Source organism: Hermetia illucens, chromosome 1 (assembly GCF_905115235.1).
Source record: "Hermetia illucens chromosome 1, iHerIll2.2.curated.20191125, whole genome shotgun sequence".
Taxonomy (NCBI): Eukaryota; Metazoa; Arthropoda; class Insecta; order Diptera; family Stratiomyidae; genus Hermetia; species Hermetia illucens.
In genome coordinates, this window is record NC_051849.1 from 35,521,596 (window position 1) to 35,538,094 (window position 16,499).

Consider the following 16,499-nt stretch of genomic DNA (forward strand, 5'->3'; position numbering starts at 1 on the left):
GATTAAGCAGGCGGCGCAAGATCTTGGGCTGCACATCAATGAAGGCAAAACAAAATATATAGTGACAACGTCAGCACCAAAAACCAGCCAACCAGCATTAAATCGCACTGGTCAAACGAAAATAGTCAAGATAGGAGACTACACCTTTGAGACCTGCACAATGAAATCCGCGAACGATTATTGTAGGGTCAAAGCTCCTACTGTACAAGACAATGATCTTGCCAGTCCTTATGTATGCCTCGGAAAGCTGGGTTCTTAGCAAAAAAAATTGCGAACTCTTAGCGCGTTCGAGAGAAGAGTCCTCCAAAGAATTTTTGGTCCCCTACATAAGTATGGACGATTCCGTAGCCTATATAACGACGAAATCTATGAGCGATACCATGACCGTCAGGTTGTATATAAAACCCGGCTCAACAGATTGCGGTGGGCGGATCACTTAATCCGTATGGATGAGGAGGATCTAGCCCGGAAAGTGTATAAGGGCAATATCTATGGTAGAAAAAGGAGGAGGTAGACCCTGCCTGAGATGGAGCGATGACGTAGACCAGGACACCAGACAGCTTTTAAAGATATCGAATTGGTGGACCTCGGCGTAAAACCGGGAAATCTGGAGCTCCTTATTAAGGCAGGCCTAGACCGAATACTGGTTGTTGCGCCGATGATGATGATATATATCTGAAACAAGGATATACTGTAGGGCAACGTCCGAAATGGGATTTAGAGCCTCGGCGACGAATACGATGAAATCAGACCTTCCTGTCGCATTTGGAGCAACGTGACGAGATGAACGTTAAGATTCTGATGTTAAGAAAAAATTAGATACTACTAACTGGACTATTAATTTTGATTTTAACCGGCGAAATCAAGAACCTCCATGTGGACATTTGTTAGCTACGCCCTCCTCGTTGTTGGCTAATGTACGTGAAGCGTCGGAATTGATCAGATCCTATCCGAATGGTAAGAAAAAATCCATGTTGTATTAAAAAACAGATACCTAATTTGTATTTCTCTTTTTTAAAAGACATACATAACACATATGGCAGTCTTCATTCCTTTTTTACATCTCCTAACCTTATACATTACGAAATTAAAGTATTCTCTACTATCCTACACGAACATTTTATACAAAGCGTCATTTTGAGTGGCAACTCCACAAAATCATACAAAATTGGTGGCATGCAAGGTATTGAGTGAACTGACTTATGAGTGAATGAAGCGTATCCAAGCAAACACCCGAAGAGGATGCCGAATCTAATCCACTCATCCCAATATCACATTTCAGAGAAACTAACGACGAATGCTATTTACTGACTGCCGTCGCCGGTGCCGTGGTTATTGGAGAGCTGGTCACGTTGGTAGTTTGGATTCTAGAAGTTGATTGGGACGAATGAGATAGAATCGAGAAGAACCGAAGAATCGATGTCTCACTATTCCGCCGTGCGGTTGTCGGAGTTCTTGGTTGACTATGCAAATCTGTATTTGAATTCGATCGTGAAGACCGCCGCTTGGGCGTGGCGTGTGATCTAGGACTAGAGTCTTCTGCCTCTCGTAAGGATTGAAGTCGCGGCGACGTGCACATTTCCATCGAGCCGATTTCACTCTCTTCTAAGTGTGATTCAGGGCCAGGAGCTGTTGGATGCAATTTGTCTGTGAAAGTTGTTGCAGGACGCCGACTGGACATTAGCTTTTGTTTGCGGATTTTAGTTAGCCAATCCACTTTTTCCTTGATTTTTCGTTTCGGGGACATGATTTGCAGATGCGGTGCTTCGCCGTCAATCACATAATTCGGCAGATTTGATGTAGGTGAGAACAGAATTGAAGAGGTGCTCGCGAGTGATGTCGACTCCATCAGAGTTTGACGCTGAATCAAGAGACTATTTTCCTTGGGGTTTAAATTGAAAACAGTTCGCTCGCTAAGCGGGGACACAACTTTATTCGAGTTGGAATTTATACTGGTACAGCTAATGGGTTGCAATGGCGGGTTCTCTTGATTACTGCTATCGTCCGGGTGGCTAGCTAAAACTGGACAAACCACCTTTTCAGTCTCCTCCTCTATTATGCTAGTAAGGCTCCTCGGTTCATGGGACACGTTGCGGAATCCTTGGGATGTGGACGGACTAAACAAGCGACGACCTCTACTTAGTTCATAGTGCGGACGCTTCTGATCACTCCCCGAATCAGTCTCGGGATCGCTGCTAACGTCGCTGAATGGTCGCTTCAGCGAGAGTTTTTCAACGGTAGTAGGCGTTTTTTCATTACGTTCCACCAGACGTCGCAGTGAACGTGGAGTATGTTCCAGAGCCTGCAATCGGTCCCGTACATGGAGATTCTTGTATTTTTCGCAATACTCGGCTTGTCCTCGATAATTAAGCTTATCGTCGCTGTCAATCTTTTCCGGTCCTATTCGCCAGATCATGTGTCTGGCGTCATCGCTGCACGTCACGATTGGCATATCACCGGCCCCGCTCCACGCCACACAAGTGACCTCCACAGTGTGGCCAGTGAGTGCCACCAACGGCTCTGAACTGTTCACATTCCAGATATACGCCTTTTCGTCTCCGCTTCCACTGATTAAGTAGTTTCCATCTGGACTGAGTGCAGACTTGATGTAGAACGTGCTGTTTCGGAATCCTGTGTATGTTTGCGTGGGTTTGGTTGAGTATGATGAGAGGTTGTAAGAGTAGATTTTGTTGTCCATACAATTTGCATATAATTTAGTGCCGGCCTCGTCGATCAGGAGATTTGTGAATGCTTTGAAAGTAGACGATCCGGCGTAGGGTAGGCTGTACTTTGGTAAAGGCTCCTTTTTGAAGGATGTGTAGTTGCGACGAAGATCCCACACTTTAATGATACCATCCCCAGCTCCACAGGATATTAAAGTGTAGTCATCCTGTAATAATGAAAAAAATATTTCATGTGTAAAATCAAAGCAGGCATTGAATGTATCTTTGTTGTAAAATCTATTTGAGATTAGGTAATAAACTCCACACGGTCTTTGCGATATCTTACCTGAAAAACTAAACCCGTAATACTGCTCGAGGTACTGTTTGGGCAAATTTTTGGCGTCTTTGTGCGTTTCTTATTCGAAACAGGAGTCCCAGGTCCACCGGCATGTCCACTGTAAATGCAATTATCCGCTCGCGGTAATGCGTTATAATTGGCTCTTGTATCCCAAATTAATATTGCACCGTCCCGTCCTCCCGTCGCAAAGACGGCAGGATCCATTTTCCGAAAAGCCGCCGTCTTCACCGACCTGGTGTGTCCGTTAAAAACTCGCGATGCAACAATATTTGATTCATTAATTTCCCATAGACGGGCTGTGTGATCACCTGAAGGGAAAGAGAATGGATATTGAGTAAAATAAATGATTGACGAATGAAGAAATGAAGGCGACAAAATGGTTAATGATCGTTTAGTGAAAGTATTATCAACGACTTACCGGAAGCTGAAACAAATTTCATTTGACCGGGAACCCATTCAACATCGAATACTGCATTGTAATGACACTGTTGTCCGGGAAGAGATTGCTCCATATCTTTGTCATTTCTGCGAGTTGTGTCCTGAAGGGCAATCTGAAAGGTTTCCAGAATAATTAAGTCCCGATTTCATTCGGACTATTAAGATCTAGATGACGTACCTTCCCATCTTCATTGGCTAAAGCTAAAATGTGTTTATAGTTTGCACAGTTTGCAAACTTGGCTGAAAATAGTGGAGGTTCTGGGTTGAAGTCTGATCCATATTGTGAGGGCTGAATACCACGCCAGCTGTCTTCCTTTGCTACACAAAGTCGTTGTAGGGCAAAGTCATATGTCAAGTCATTGGCTGCAAAAAAATAAATAAAATAATTATTGATCATGCAATGATAAGTGCTACTTTTCAAAAATATTTGACAAAGCTGGAGCGCCGTTTTAGTGCCGCACGTTATTAACACCGCGATTGCTGTGTGAAGAACAAGAGGAGTAGAACCTACCCGGCTCAGATTTTCGTAGCAGGTTCCTTTGAGGTCCCCGGTGAATTCTTTACCTAATTAGAGCGCAATCACAGCCTTTCTCTTTTTCGCACTTTCGACAATACTAATTGTAGAGTATGCCGAGGCTGGCCGTAGGGTCCTATAGGCTTTTACGATTACCTGGCCCAAAAAGCTCTCGTGGTCGATTTTTGTTGCAGGTTGTAATCTGATTAGCTCAGGTATCGAAAGTCAGTTATCAAGTAGTCCGAGTAGGATCCACCCTTCAAGGCCTTAATGTCGGATTGGCTATAAGGCAGAATGTTTATGCTACACTTGGGACTCACATCAGGACCCAGCTATCGATAGGCCTCCAATATCTTTGCTTGGAATATACTAGCGGTTCCTAGCGCGTATTTAATATAAAGGTCCGAGCAGGACTGCTAGACCTTACTAGTACCTGCACACGCAGTTCTTTATATTTCCTGGTTAGCCCCAATCACCAGACAATTGGAATGGGATGGACCACGGCTGTGTACATTCTAAAAACCCCATTTCCTCGCAATGACCTTCTTGTAGGCTTCTATGTTTAATTTCCAATTAAACATAGGATCCAGGTTCTAAACGAGATACCTCGCATTGGGGTAAAGGTATCCACTTACCCGCGGAAGGTCAGGTCGCATTGTCTTGGCGGTAAATAACAGTAGATTCATATTCATTCGATTTACGCTACAGGCATACCTTTCCTAACGTGCCCTTCATAATCTTGCTGATAACGGCGGGAAATATAATATAATAATAATAATAATCGTTGGCGCAACAACCCATGATCAGGGCCTTGAAGTGTGTTAGAGCACTTCATTCAAGACCGTAACGGTACACCAGGAGGCAATGTGGTCAGCATTGCGCTCGCGGGAAATATCCCAGACATTAATATACTAGGTTGTTGGCATACGGCACCATCTTCATCCCGCTTCTGCCCCATTGTCGTAGAATTTCCTCCATGGTTATCAACAGAGCACTGGAGAAACAACCACAAAACGGGGCGTCTATCTATTCACAATACTGGTCAGCTGGCTACCTCAATTCTGATTCTTAGCATACATAGATAACATCCATTGTGTAAGACACTCCTCTAATCCTATTCATATTAGAGTCTCTTTAATGACTTTGCTATCTACGTAGCACTCCATGTCCAGGAAGGCAACTAAGGTACGTCGCACTAATTACCTCGTAAAGGGCGATCCCTGTGGATTGCCTTTGAGGTAGGCATGCCGAAATTTGGAGAGAGCGACCTCTCCATTCTTAGGTCTTCAATACGAAAGCTGCAATAATTCTCCACAAGCCACAAAACAATCCTTCTTTGGTATTTCTGAAGCATGATTCTGACTCACTCCTCCCCACGTGCGAGGGGCATGTACGCTACCAGGAAATGCGCTCCGACTTTTTAAGAACAGCTGGGTTCCTAAGTTCTTTTGACCTAATTTTAATGAGTTTCACAGAATTGCTGATATTTTTAATGTTCTGAAAAAAGTCCTGCTAAAACAGGTTCCTGGCAATCCTGTCGGTCGATTTTATAACTCTTCAGACGGTCCTTGTGTAGCCACCAGTATTTGTGCTTGTAGCGGATGTTAAAGAGCACCCTGGCCAGTTTCCTGAGATTATACAGATCTTCGTTCTTCCACGGTGGCAATATTTTTTGCCCTGTTTCGCGGGCACAAGACTCTAAAGGTTATTTTGAATGCGTTCTACAGAGCGCCGGCCTTTGACTCTAATTTGTCTGCCGGACCAGACACATACACAATTTCCCCAGTCCTGAGTTTGAGAAAATGGGGGAAAACTATAAAGCAAAATTCAGATTGAAAAGTACCCAACTGTAATCCGAAGAGATTCTCTGATCAGTGTTTTACCCAGAAAGTGCCATCACAATTCCCCCAACGGGGAGTAGAAATTTGATGCACTGCCCTGTTACACACTAAAAGTTCTATGTTAATAATAAAATCGAGGAAAGAAGCTACAATTTTCGTCGATTTTCGAACTGCCTCAAAGTGTGTGGCTCGCACTGGCATCGCAGCCCAGGCTGGCTTTCCTCAAAAAGACGGTAGATGCCAGATACTGTAATACTTCCGGCAGCGCTGATGGATCGTGAGCCAGGTAAGCACACGGCCTCTGCTCCTGGGTACAAAATTTTAGATCGCTGGAATTCAGATCCGAATACAAAAAAAAAATAAGCCGACTCGTTCTGGCTAGGATACATGCTCTAAACCTTTCCAGCAGAAGCATACTTCGAGTGCTGTAAATTTATCCACGATTACCTCAATATCGTCAATTTCCGCCGAACGCGGCAGAACACTTTGACCTTTGCGTGCCAAACTCCGAATTACACTCTTCATTCATTCACCTGGTGTTCATCCTACCTGATCAGTCTTGGGGTTTTGTTAGTGCAAAGATCAGACGAGCCCTTAGTGTGACCTATCTATTGCCACTTCTGCCTCCTGATCACATGGCCCACGGGTAACTGGCTTGCGCGACTACCAAATTATTTGTTCGAAATAGTATCAGACCAGCATACTCCGATGAAACGCGGTAGAAAAGTGCTTAAAAGGCTTGGAGGAGGCTAGTTTCCATGTGTTACTCTCAGATAGTAACACAAGAAGAACATTACCACAAAATGTTTTCAACTTAATTTTGAGGCAACTGTATTTCCAGATTTTATCATCGACATTCTTTCTTCTTGTTATGATCATCAACGGCGCAACAACCGGTATCCGGTCTAGGTTTTGCGCCGAGGTCCACCAATTCAATATCCCTAAAAGCTGTCTGGCGTCCTGACCTATGCCATCGCTCCATCTTAGGAAAGGTCTGCCTCGTCTTCTTTTTCTACCATAGATATTGCCCTTATAGACTTTCCGGGTGGGATCATCCTCATCCATACGGATTAAGTGACCCGCCCACTGTAACCTATTGAGCCGAATTTTATCCACAACCGGAAGGTCATGGTATCGCTCATAGATTTCGTCGTTATGTAGGTTACGGAATCGTCCATCCTCATGTAGGGGGCCAAAAATTCTTCGGAAGATTTTTCTCTCGAACGCGGCTAAGTCTTTGCAACCCAAGTCTCCGAGGAATACATGAGGACTGGCAGATCATTGTCTGGTTCAGTAAGAATTTTGACCCTATGATGAGACGTTTCGAGCGGAACAGTCTTTGTAAGCTGAAATAGGCTCTGTTGGCTGCCAACAACTGTAGCTGCTATCGGTTGTGATTTTCGACCCTAGGATAGGAGAAATTATCAACGATCTCAAAGTTATAGTCTTCTATCTTTATTCTTCCCGTTTGACCAGTGCGATTTGATGTTGGTTGGTTGGTTTTCGGTGCTGACATTGCCACCATATATTTTGTCTTGTCTTTATTGATGTGCAGCCCAAGATCTCGCGCCGCCTGCTCGATCTGGATGAAGACAGTTAGTACATCTCGGGTCGTTCTTTCCATGATGTCGATATCGTCAGCATTGGCCAGTAGTTGGGTGGACATCAAGAGGATCGTACCCCTTGCATTTACCTCAGCATCACGGATCACTTTCTCCAGTGTCAAGTTAAAGAGGACGCATGATAGGGCGCGCCAAAGCTCCCTCCTACCTGTTGGCAGTGAGAATGACAAAGCTGCAGGATTTCCCCTATATCTTTCTGGTGCAAGAACTGTGGGTTCGATTTAACAGAATCTGTGGCATTGGATCAGTAAAGGGGGCTAGGATCTTCTACGACGAAAGATCCATAAGACCGAGAGCTTGCGTCCTGATGTCAAGACGGTTAGAGGCAACTATGCTGAGACAATATTGTTCCCAGGACTTAGCTACGGTCATCATACAATACCAAATAAATGGCGAGAGAAAAAACATCATAGTTGCCTCCGCTTATTTACCCTATGATTCTTTGTATCCTCCACCGACGCAAGAACTTAGGGATCTGGTGGCGTATGCAAAATCAAGTAGTCTCGAACTCTTAATAGGTTGCGATGCGAATGCTCAACATATTTGTTGGGGCAGTAGCAAATGCAATCCAAGAGAAGAGAAGCTATTTGATTTCATCACTTCAGCTGGTCTTATGACTGCAAACGTGGGGTGCGCCCCTACGTTCGTGGGACCGAGAAGAAGCGAAGTAAGTGACCTAACAATCTGTACCCCAAAATTGTTAGAGTTGATTACACACTGGCGAGTGCTAGACGAGGTCTCACTGTCAGATCACCGATATCTAGAATTCAATCTGACTATTGCGGGCGAACAGTCTGCAGTGCAAAGTTCAATGAACTTCTTGGCAATAAAGTACAGTTCCCTAGGCGACTAAGGACTCCTTTGGTGCTGGAAGATGAATTGAAAACTATGAACGGCACACTTTTAGAGTGCTATGAAGAGGCTTGTCCTATTTTCCGAGGCCACAGCGGTAAAACGGTTCCTTGGTGGAACCGAGAACTGCAAAAACTCAGGAAATCAACCAGGCGACTTCTAAATCGTGCTTGCAAAAGTAACAAGGACGAAGACTGGTTAAATTTCAGGAACTCACAACGTGAATATAAGAGGCTCGTGAGGTGCTCGAAACGAGACTCCTTTAGAGCGTACTGTGAGGAACTGGAAGGCGAAAGGGAGACTTCAAGGCTGTGCAGAGTCCTCAAAAGGGATGAGTCGGCCAAGTTGGATTCTCTTAGAAAACCCGACGGTACTTTCACGAGCTCCAGACTGGACTCAGTACAGACCCTCCTGGAAGTACACCACCCGGGAGAACGGGTGAGAGAAGTGGTAGGGGGAGAGTTGACGGTTCTTGCAACCCCTTCAACACGTAAGCGATGCAAGGGGAACTGGAACACTGCGAAAGCGGTTGTTACCCATGAAAAGGTGAGAGCTGCCATACTGTCCTTTGAACATTTCAAAGCACCTGGCATGGATGGCATCTATCCGGCAATGCTAAAGGAGGGTATGGAGCATTTAGAGCGACCTCTAAGAAATATTTTTCGAGGATGTCTTGCTCTGGGCTACGTGTCTTCTTCTTGGCAACAGGTTAAGGTAGTTTTCATACCGAAACCTGGGAAAGATGACTATTCTAATCCAAAGAACTTCAGACAGATCAGCTTGACTTCATTCTTGCTGAAAGGTTTGGAGAGACTGGTGGAGCGTCACATTCGTGGAAACGCACTTAGGTCACACCCACTTAGTGAAAACCAACATGCTTACCAACAAGGAAAGTCCTGTGAGTCTGCTCTTCATTCTTTGGTCACAAAGATAGAGGATGCAACTTTGAATGGTGAGTACGCGATGGGGGTGTTCGTGGACATTGAAGGGGCTTTTGACTGTGCGCCTTTTCAAAAACTTTGCGATGCCGCCAGAGCGCATGGTGTTGATGATGCTTTAATTAAGTGGATCCATGCTATGCTAACGCAAAGATTGTTGTGCGCTGAGGTAGGGGTCGATCGCTACCTGACTACGGAAGCGACGAAGGGCTGCCCCCAAGGAGGTGTGCTTTCGCCGCTTCTGTGGAGTATGCTGATCGACTCACTGCTTTGCGAACTTCAAAATTTGCCAATACACGCTCAAGCTTATGCTGATGACGTGGTTGTACTTGCTGTTGATCGGGATCTTGGAACGGTGTGTAGGAACACACAGCGTGCCGTTGAGTTGATAGACAGCTGGAGCCTTAGACATGGTTTGTCAGTTAATCCAAATAAAACCACAATAGTTTTATTCACAAAAAGGAGAAAACTGGATGGACTTTGTCTCCCTGAGATGAGGGGTACTACCCTTCAACTCTCTAAAGAAGTGAAATATCTGGGGGTCACTATAGATAAAAAACTTCTTTGGAACAACCATGTACAGGTAAAGATGAAACGAGCTCTCACAGCTTATGGGCAGTGCAGACGGACCTTTGCCTCGACATGGGGACTCCGGCCTCATGTGGTAATGTGGATATACGTTGCCATCATTAGGCCGATGTTCGTTAAGGTGAGACAAAAAGGTTTTCACCGTAAACTAGCCGCACTGCAAAGAACTGTTTGTCTGGGTATCACTGGTGCCATGAGCACGACATCCGGCGCAGCTCTGAATGCACTACTCAATTTGCAGCCCCTGGATATATTTATTCAAAGCACTGCAATGAGAGCAGCTCATAGGCTAATTCGATTAGATCTATGGGAAAACAACGGATGTGGGGGGCACAGAGCATTGGAAGAGTTATTGGGAGGACTAAATCCAGTTCTTACAATGCCTTCCGATTCTCATGCCCCCATACATCTGTTTGGTAGAAGATATGTAGTTACCCTGAAGCGTAGAGAGGACTGGGAAGACCCAGAGGAATGCGTGGCGGGATATACGGAAGTCGTCTACACCGATGGCTCAAAAACAGAAGAGGGTTCTGGAGCCCGAGTCTACCTCTCGAATAAAAACGAGAAGTGGGCTTTTCCTTTGGGACAATATGCAACGGTTTTTCAAGCCGAAGTTTATGCGATCCTAAGGGTGGCAAACTGGTTGATTGACGAGCGGTTGAAGGGCAGGCGCATCGCAATCTGCAGTGACAGTCAAGCTGCACTGAGGGCATTGAGCAGTCCTTTGATCACCTCGAAAATCGTTCAGGAATGCAGAAACCGTTTGAATTCTATGTCTAGATTCAATACGGTGGAACTACTCTGGGTACCTGGTCACTGTGGCATAGAGGGAAATGAAATCTCGGACGCTTTAGCGAAAGAGCGATCAATCTCCCCTATGCCGGGACCGGAGCCAGCAATTGGGGTATCAGTAGCATTGGCTAAATCTGTTTTCAAAAACTCGGAACAAGTTTGACATAACAACAGGTGGCAGAGCTTAAATGCTGCTCGACACACCAAACTTTTCCTGCCAGAACCCAACATACGTACCGCAAAGTTTATCCTGTCGAAAAGCAGGAGGACTTGCAGGTGTATTGTGGGCATTCCGACAGGCCATAATTCACTAGCTGGGCATATGTTCAGAATAGGAATTACCGAAGATGATACGTGTCCCTCCTGTAATGAGGAAGCGGAATCCACGGAGCATTTCCTATGTGAATGCCCCGCCTATGGACGCATCAGACATCAGATCTTTGGTGCCGATGTCCTCCAATTGCGACGGGTAGCATCACATCCACTAACGGAAATCCTGCGATACGTTAACGAATCCGGAATATTCCGTTAGACGGGGGAGGCGAGTACAATGGGCCAACACGGCCTGAGTGCTCAGAAGCTGTAGCTTCTCCCCCACCATACACACACACACACACACATGATAGGGCGCATCCGCTTGTCGTAGACCGTTATTGATGTCGAATGGTCTTGATAGTGATCCTGCTGCTTTTATCTGGCCTCGCACATTGATCAGAGTCAGCCTAGTCAGTCTGATCAATTTCGTCGGGATAGCGAATTCTTTCGTATCCGTGTACAATTTTACCTTGGCTATGCTTTCATAGCCGGTTTCAAAGTCGATGAAAAGATGGTGCAACTGATGTCCATATTCCAACAATTTTTCTACCGCTTGCCGCACAGAGAAAATCGGATCTTTTGTTGAATTGCCTGGACCTCTTTCGCATGGGCCAATGATGTTCTGAGCGTATGGGGCCATCCGGCCTAGCAAGACAGCGGAGAGCTGCACTGTGTGATATTTCCCTTTTTATGTATGAAACAGATAATGCCCTGTTGCCAGTCGTCAGGCATTGATTCGCTCTCCCATAGCTTGGCCACAAGTTGATGAATCAATTCGGCTGTAATTCCATCGACGCCTGACGACTTATGATTTTTAAGCCGATGAATTGCACGGATTGTTTCTCCTATACTTGGTGGTGGAAGTATTTGTCTGTCGTCTTCAATTGACAGGACCTCCAACTCGCCGATGTTCTGGTTGTTCAGGTGCTTATTAAAGTACTCAACCCATTGCTCCAATATGCCCATTCTGTCGGAAATCAGATTTCCCTCTTTGTCTCGGCATGATGATCATCGTGGTGTATAAGGCTTCATCCTGCTGACTTGTTGGTATAACTTCCGCGCCTGGTGCGGTTGCTCCCTGTACTTTTCAAGTTCACAGACTTGTTGGTTCTCCCAGGCTTCCTTTTTCCGTCTGTGAAGTCACTTCTCCGCTCGATAGAATTCGTGAGTCTCTGCGCGTGCCCGCGTTCTTTGAGAATGCAACATTACTCGGTATGCCGCATTCTTCCGTTCCGTTGCTTCTTCTTCTTGTTATCGGTGAGATTTTTCATGTATGCGTCCGGAGAACGTGGATGAGTTCTTGATCTTGGTGTTGATCCAGATTCCAGATTTTAGACAAAGCAAAAGCATATTTCGTGGTCCATCAAACTCCTCCATTTCCTCCGAACAAGGATGCATGAAGAACATCACCGATAAAAGTAAGAAATAATATCGGTGGCAGGATGCCACGATCGAACTCAACTTTGGAACTCTTATTCCTCCGAAATTTTACTTCAGTGCAACATGTGACATTTTAAGCCATCATACGTCGCTTTGATAATAGCTATTAGTTTCTACGAAATAGATGTAGAACTGGCGAGGCGAAGATCTGAACTTCCCGGAATGTTCGAAAATTACCCGGAGGGGGTTGATATGGTCGATGCAGGAGGATCCAGAGTGGAAACCAGTCTACTGTCGGTCATTCAAACTTTCAAGGTATTCTTTGATGCGTTTCAAGATAACTTTAGCTAATAGCACGAAGAGTTTCCCCTGATTGTCGCACTCCAGACGGATACCCTCCTTTCGAATCTTAACGATGATCCCCTTTTTGCCCTCCCTGGGAAAAGTCTAGGTTCCTAGGATGTGGTTTTACTTAGTTTGAGTGCATTGATGAACGAGATGATTTCTCTTCTTTGGAGAAGCAGTCGGTGTCCGCATGTTACGGTTGTGAGTCATTTTGTCCACGAGAAGCGACATTTCACTGGATTTGATTCGGTTAAGCACCGTAGTGAAGCCTTCCTTTTACCTTTTCCTTCAATATTGAATCAATGCAATTTGCGGTAGCTATCGCTTCCCTGACTAGCGCAATAACATATTTCCTCTTGTGAGGGCGTAGGTTACGTTGAACTTCCCGGGGTTTCGCACGGTTTCGGAGTTCGCCATTGCTCACAGCGACAAACAGAGCCTTCGATCCCTTCCCACCTGAGAAAAAAACCCATTTGACAGCTGCCCAAGGCTCATCGATATTTTCAGGAGGTTTACTCAGGTTATTTGCGTCCAATTAACAAGTTAGCTCTCCCACTATCCAACGACAGATGGATCGTATAAGCGGCCACTGTTGAACTTGGGACCCCGTTCAGCGCCTCTCTTCTTTCACACAACCGGAAGGCAAATGTTACATCTACTGCTGATCGTAAAGTAATTAATCTAATTGCTCGTACGGAGTCAGTTAGTTGAAACCCAACTGATCTTATTGCAGTCTCTGTGCTTAAACAATGTGCCACCAACGACAAAGCGACAAAAACAACAGAAATCCACAAACCTTCTGCCTTTATCGCTATCGTCTTTCCTCGTCACTTGTTTGCAAGCCTCTCCTGAACTGCTTGTAATTGCTCGTATAAAACATCATTGTCCACTATAGTGGAAGATGCATAGCACTGTGCGATTGTGATGCTCCTTAGGGGTAGGTAGGTATCAGTGGCCGCTCCGAGGAGCCCAATTAGCGCTTTGGTGTGCCGTTTTGATGCCACAAACTCCTAAGACCGTGACCGTTGTTATGGGAGCAGGAAAGCAGAGTCCAGCCGGCTCGGATCTTCAGAGCCAGCCCGTAGCATTCACGAAGGAAAGCAGCTCTCCGACCCTGCAGCTGGAAATTTCTCTGAGATCCCCAATGGTTTACCCAGTGTCCGCAGCCTGACTCTAGCTAGAGCTGGGCAATCGCAAAGTGCATGAGGGTTTCCCTTCCTTCTCCGCAGCTTCGGCAATGCGAGTTGTAGGGTATGCCGAGCCTAGCGGCATGATCCCCTATGGGCTAATGCCCCGTGCAGACTGCCGTAATCTTGAATGCATTTGCACGCGTCTGGCACAGGAGCTCTTGTGATCGGGCTATGTTATAAGCGGGCCAAATTCTCCTTGACTTGGCACAGCTTGTAGGCCTTCACCATCTCAGGCCCGCGGCTGCTAGGTAGTGCGAGTAGACTCCGGCCCCGACAGCTGCCAGCGGAACACCGACTGTATTCGCCGAGGGAATACAAAGAGCAGAGCCTTGCCTAGCCAATCCGTCAGCCCGCTCATTCCCCTCTGTTCCTATGCCCGGGAACACAGAGGAGAATGACCTTGAGCGTGCCGCCCAGATGGTTGAGCGCGTCTCTGCACTGCCCCACCAGCCGGGAGGATGTCGTCATTGAGTACAAGGCCTTGATGGCCGCTTGGCTGTCGGTCAGAATGGCTATGTTACGCTTGGGGCTCGAATCACTCTCCAGCCATCGACAGACTTCCAATATCGCCAGCACTTCCGCCTGGAATACACTGGCGAAACCTGGGAGACCATACGACTTGGATACACCGTGTGAATTCGAGAAAACACCCGCGCCGACTCCATAGGCCATCTTTGATCCGTCCGTAAAGAATACCGTGTCATAGTCTTGCAACACGCCGCCGATTTTTCACTTTGCCCTGGAATGGGATGCTCCTTAACTGAATCGGAATATTCCTGTCAGAAGTCTGTCAGAAACCGGCCCCCAGGTCAAAAGAGCACGCTTTGCGGTAGTCGTCAGTAACAATCCGATATTAAGTACTCTTCAAAGTCCCACTATTTTACTTCCTTCAGGCCTAGTTTACATTGTTGGAATTCTCACTCAATTTGGAGGAAGCGAGCATTCTGGGGACCCTCGACATCGTTGTCGAGAAATGTGCACATATTCCAGAAACCAATCATAAGCCGTTTTTGATAGCCGAAAGTTGTCAGGTCATTCCCCAACCGAGGGTAACGTCTCGCAGTTCGCCAACCCACAAATTTCTATTTTTTTAGTCGCCTTTTACAACAAACAGGGAAGACTTTCAGCATATCCTTAAGTCCCAACTCGCAAGGCTAAAATCACGATGTCGAAGAAGAAATATTTGATCCGCGCGACTTTAGGAGCCTTGGGTATGATGCATGAGCATTAGCAACGATACGGAAATAATTGTTGACAAATCTTGCTTATCATCCAATGACACTGGGGGTGAGCAACACATTTAGGACGGCAATAGCAAATTGCCCCTTATTCTGGGTGGAACCTCATTTTGAATGATTTCTCAAACTACTTAGGATTGTATCCACACCGGTGCAATGGGAACACTATAGCGCGCCAAAATAGAAGTGCTGTTCTAGCGATCAATCGACCAATATAAGGAAGATTGTGAAGGTTTGTTCGAAAAATTGGTTAGGACCCGTTCCAGATGATTTCACTTCCTTGAAGAGTCCTATTTTCGCACTTCATCTAGTTACAAGTCTGTGACTTCAACCATAAGCTTGAAAGATTCTCAGTCCGCAAATGGGCCCGAACTTTCCACAAAATATCCACCACCATTGAACTTTGAAATGATTATCCAGAAATACCAATAAATCAGCACAAAGCCCGCCAAAACACCGAGCTGAGGTCATTGCATCGAATGAGCTATTCAAGCACATGAGGTGTGCATAATTAGCCGAAACTATCGCATGCAAATCGAACAATTTCGCCAAGCGAAGCAATTTCCAGGCAAAATTAATTAGGTCGCGCCAATGCCTGGCTGCAGACATTTCCCAATAATTCCGTTCGTTAAACTCGTAGTAAACACCAGGCACCACCTCATTACCGCTAATAACCCGCCCATTCATTGGCGGCAATTGAAACTTTAATCACGGTCCAATCCGACCTGGGTCGTGCATTTTCCCTTATCGTCGTCTTCGCGCGCCTTTTGAAAACCCGCGAAAAACTCTGACGTCTGGGAACAGCCGAGCGCGCGCTTTAACCGGCTTTGCAATGTCACCGCGATCTTCATCTTATCTAAATACCACACGCAACGCAAATTATGCCCACCTAATCAAACAAATGCACAATGAAAATACGCAATAAACCATTTCCCGTTCATAATTTGGACGGGAATATCGCCAGTTATGAAATTCGCGATGATTTATGTTTACTTGCATTGGCCTTACTTTGCCCTCGAATTTCTCCGAAACTAATGCAGATACTTTTAAAATGAGTAATTGGTACTTACAAATGCCTTGTTGTCTTTCGAAAAATGATAGAAGGCGATTCATTTTCACGTCACACTTGAGTCAATTCCACTGCAAAGAAATTCCTATGCACCATAATATCAGGTGCGAACGTCGTATTTTGATCCAGTCGACTGAAAATATTTGAAGGCGCGAAACTGACAGTTTTCATTCGAGTGGAGTTGGAAGCAGTAACCATGAATGCGAGGGAAGTTGGAGAGCAGCATTAATAGTTGTAACGAACATTTATGTAACGGTCGAAATGGCCGTTGGTCGGTTTCTGAGCTGAAAGTTTTAATTGAAGATTTCTTATGCATTGGCTATACAAATTCAAATATATGATATATGTTGCTTTAT

General features: G+C 45.6%; 1 protein-coding gene across 1 annotated transcript; it reads right to left on the bottom strand.

Annotated features, from left to right (window-relative positions):
• Positions 1-974: 974 nt before the first annotated feature.
• Positions 975-16,274, bottom strand: LOC119647172 (protein lethal(2)denticleless). The gene is made up of 5 exons (XM_038047978.1): positions 16,145-16,274; positions 3,638-3,822; positions 3,440-3,572; positions 3,010-3,329; positions 975-2,890 (listed from the first exon to the last, which is right to left on the bottom strand). Exons 1-5 carry the CDS (start codon positions 16,185-16,187, stop codon positions 1,301-1,303), a joined length of 2,271 nt encoding a protein of 756 aa, XP_037903906.1. The 5' UTR covers positions 16,188-16,274; the 3' UTR covers positions 975-1,300.
• Between the last annotated feature and the right edge of the window lie 225 nt (positions 16,275-16,499).

Coding starts and splice junctions, on each gene's coding strand:
- LOC119647172 (XM_038047978.1), bottom strand. CDS start 16,187: ATGAATCGCCTTCTATCATTTTTCGAAAGACAACAAGGCATTT. Junction 3,823..16,144: donor CGAAAGACAACAAGGCATTT/GTAAGTACCAAT, acceptor ATTTTTTTGCAG/CCAATGACTTGACATATGAC. Junction 3,330..3,439: donor GAAATTTGTTTCAGCTTCCG/GTAAGTCGTTGA, acceptor CTTTCCCTTCAG/GTGATCACACAGCCCGTCTA.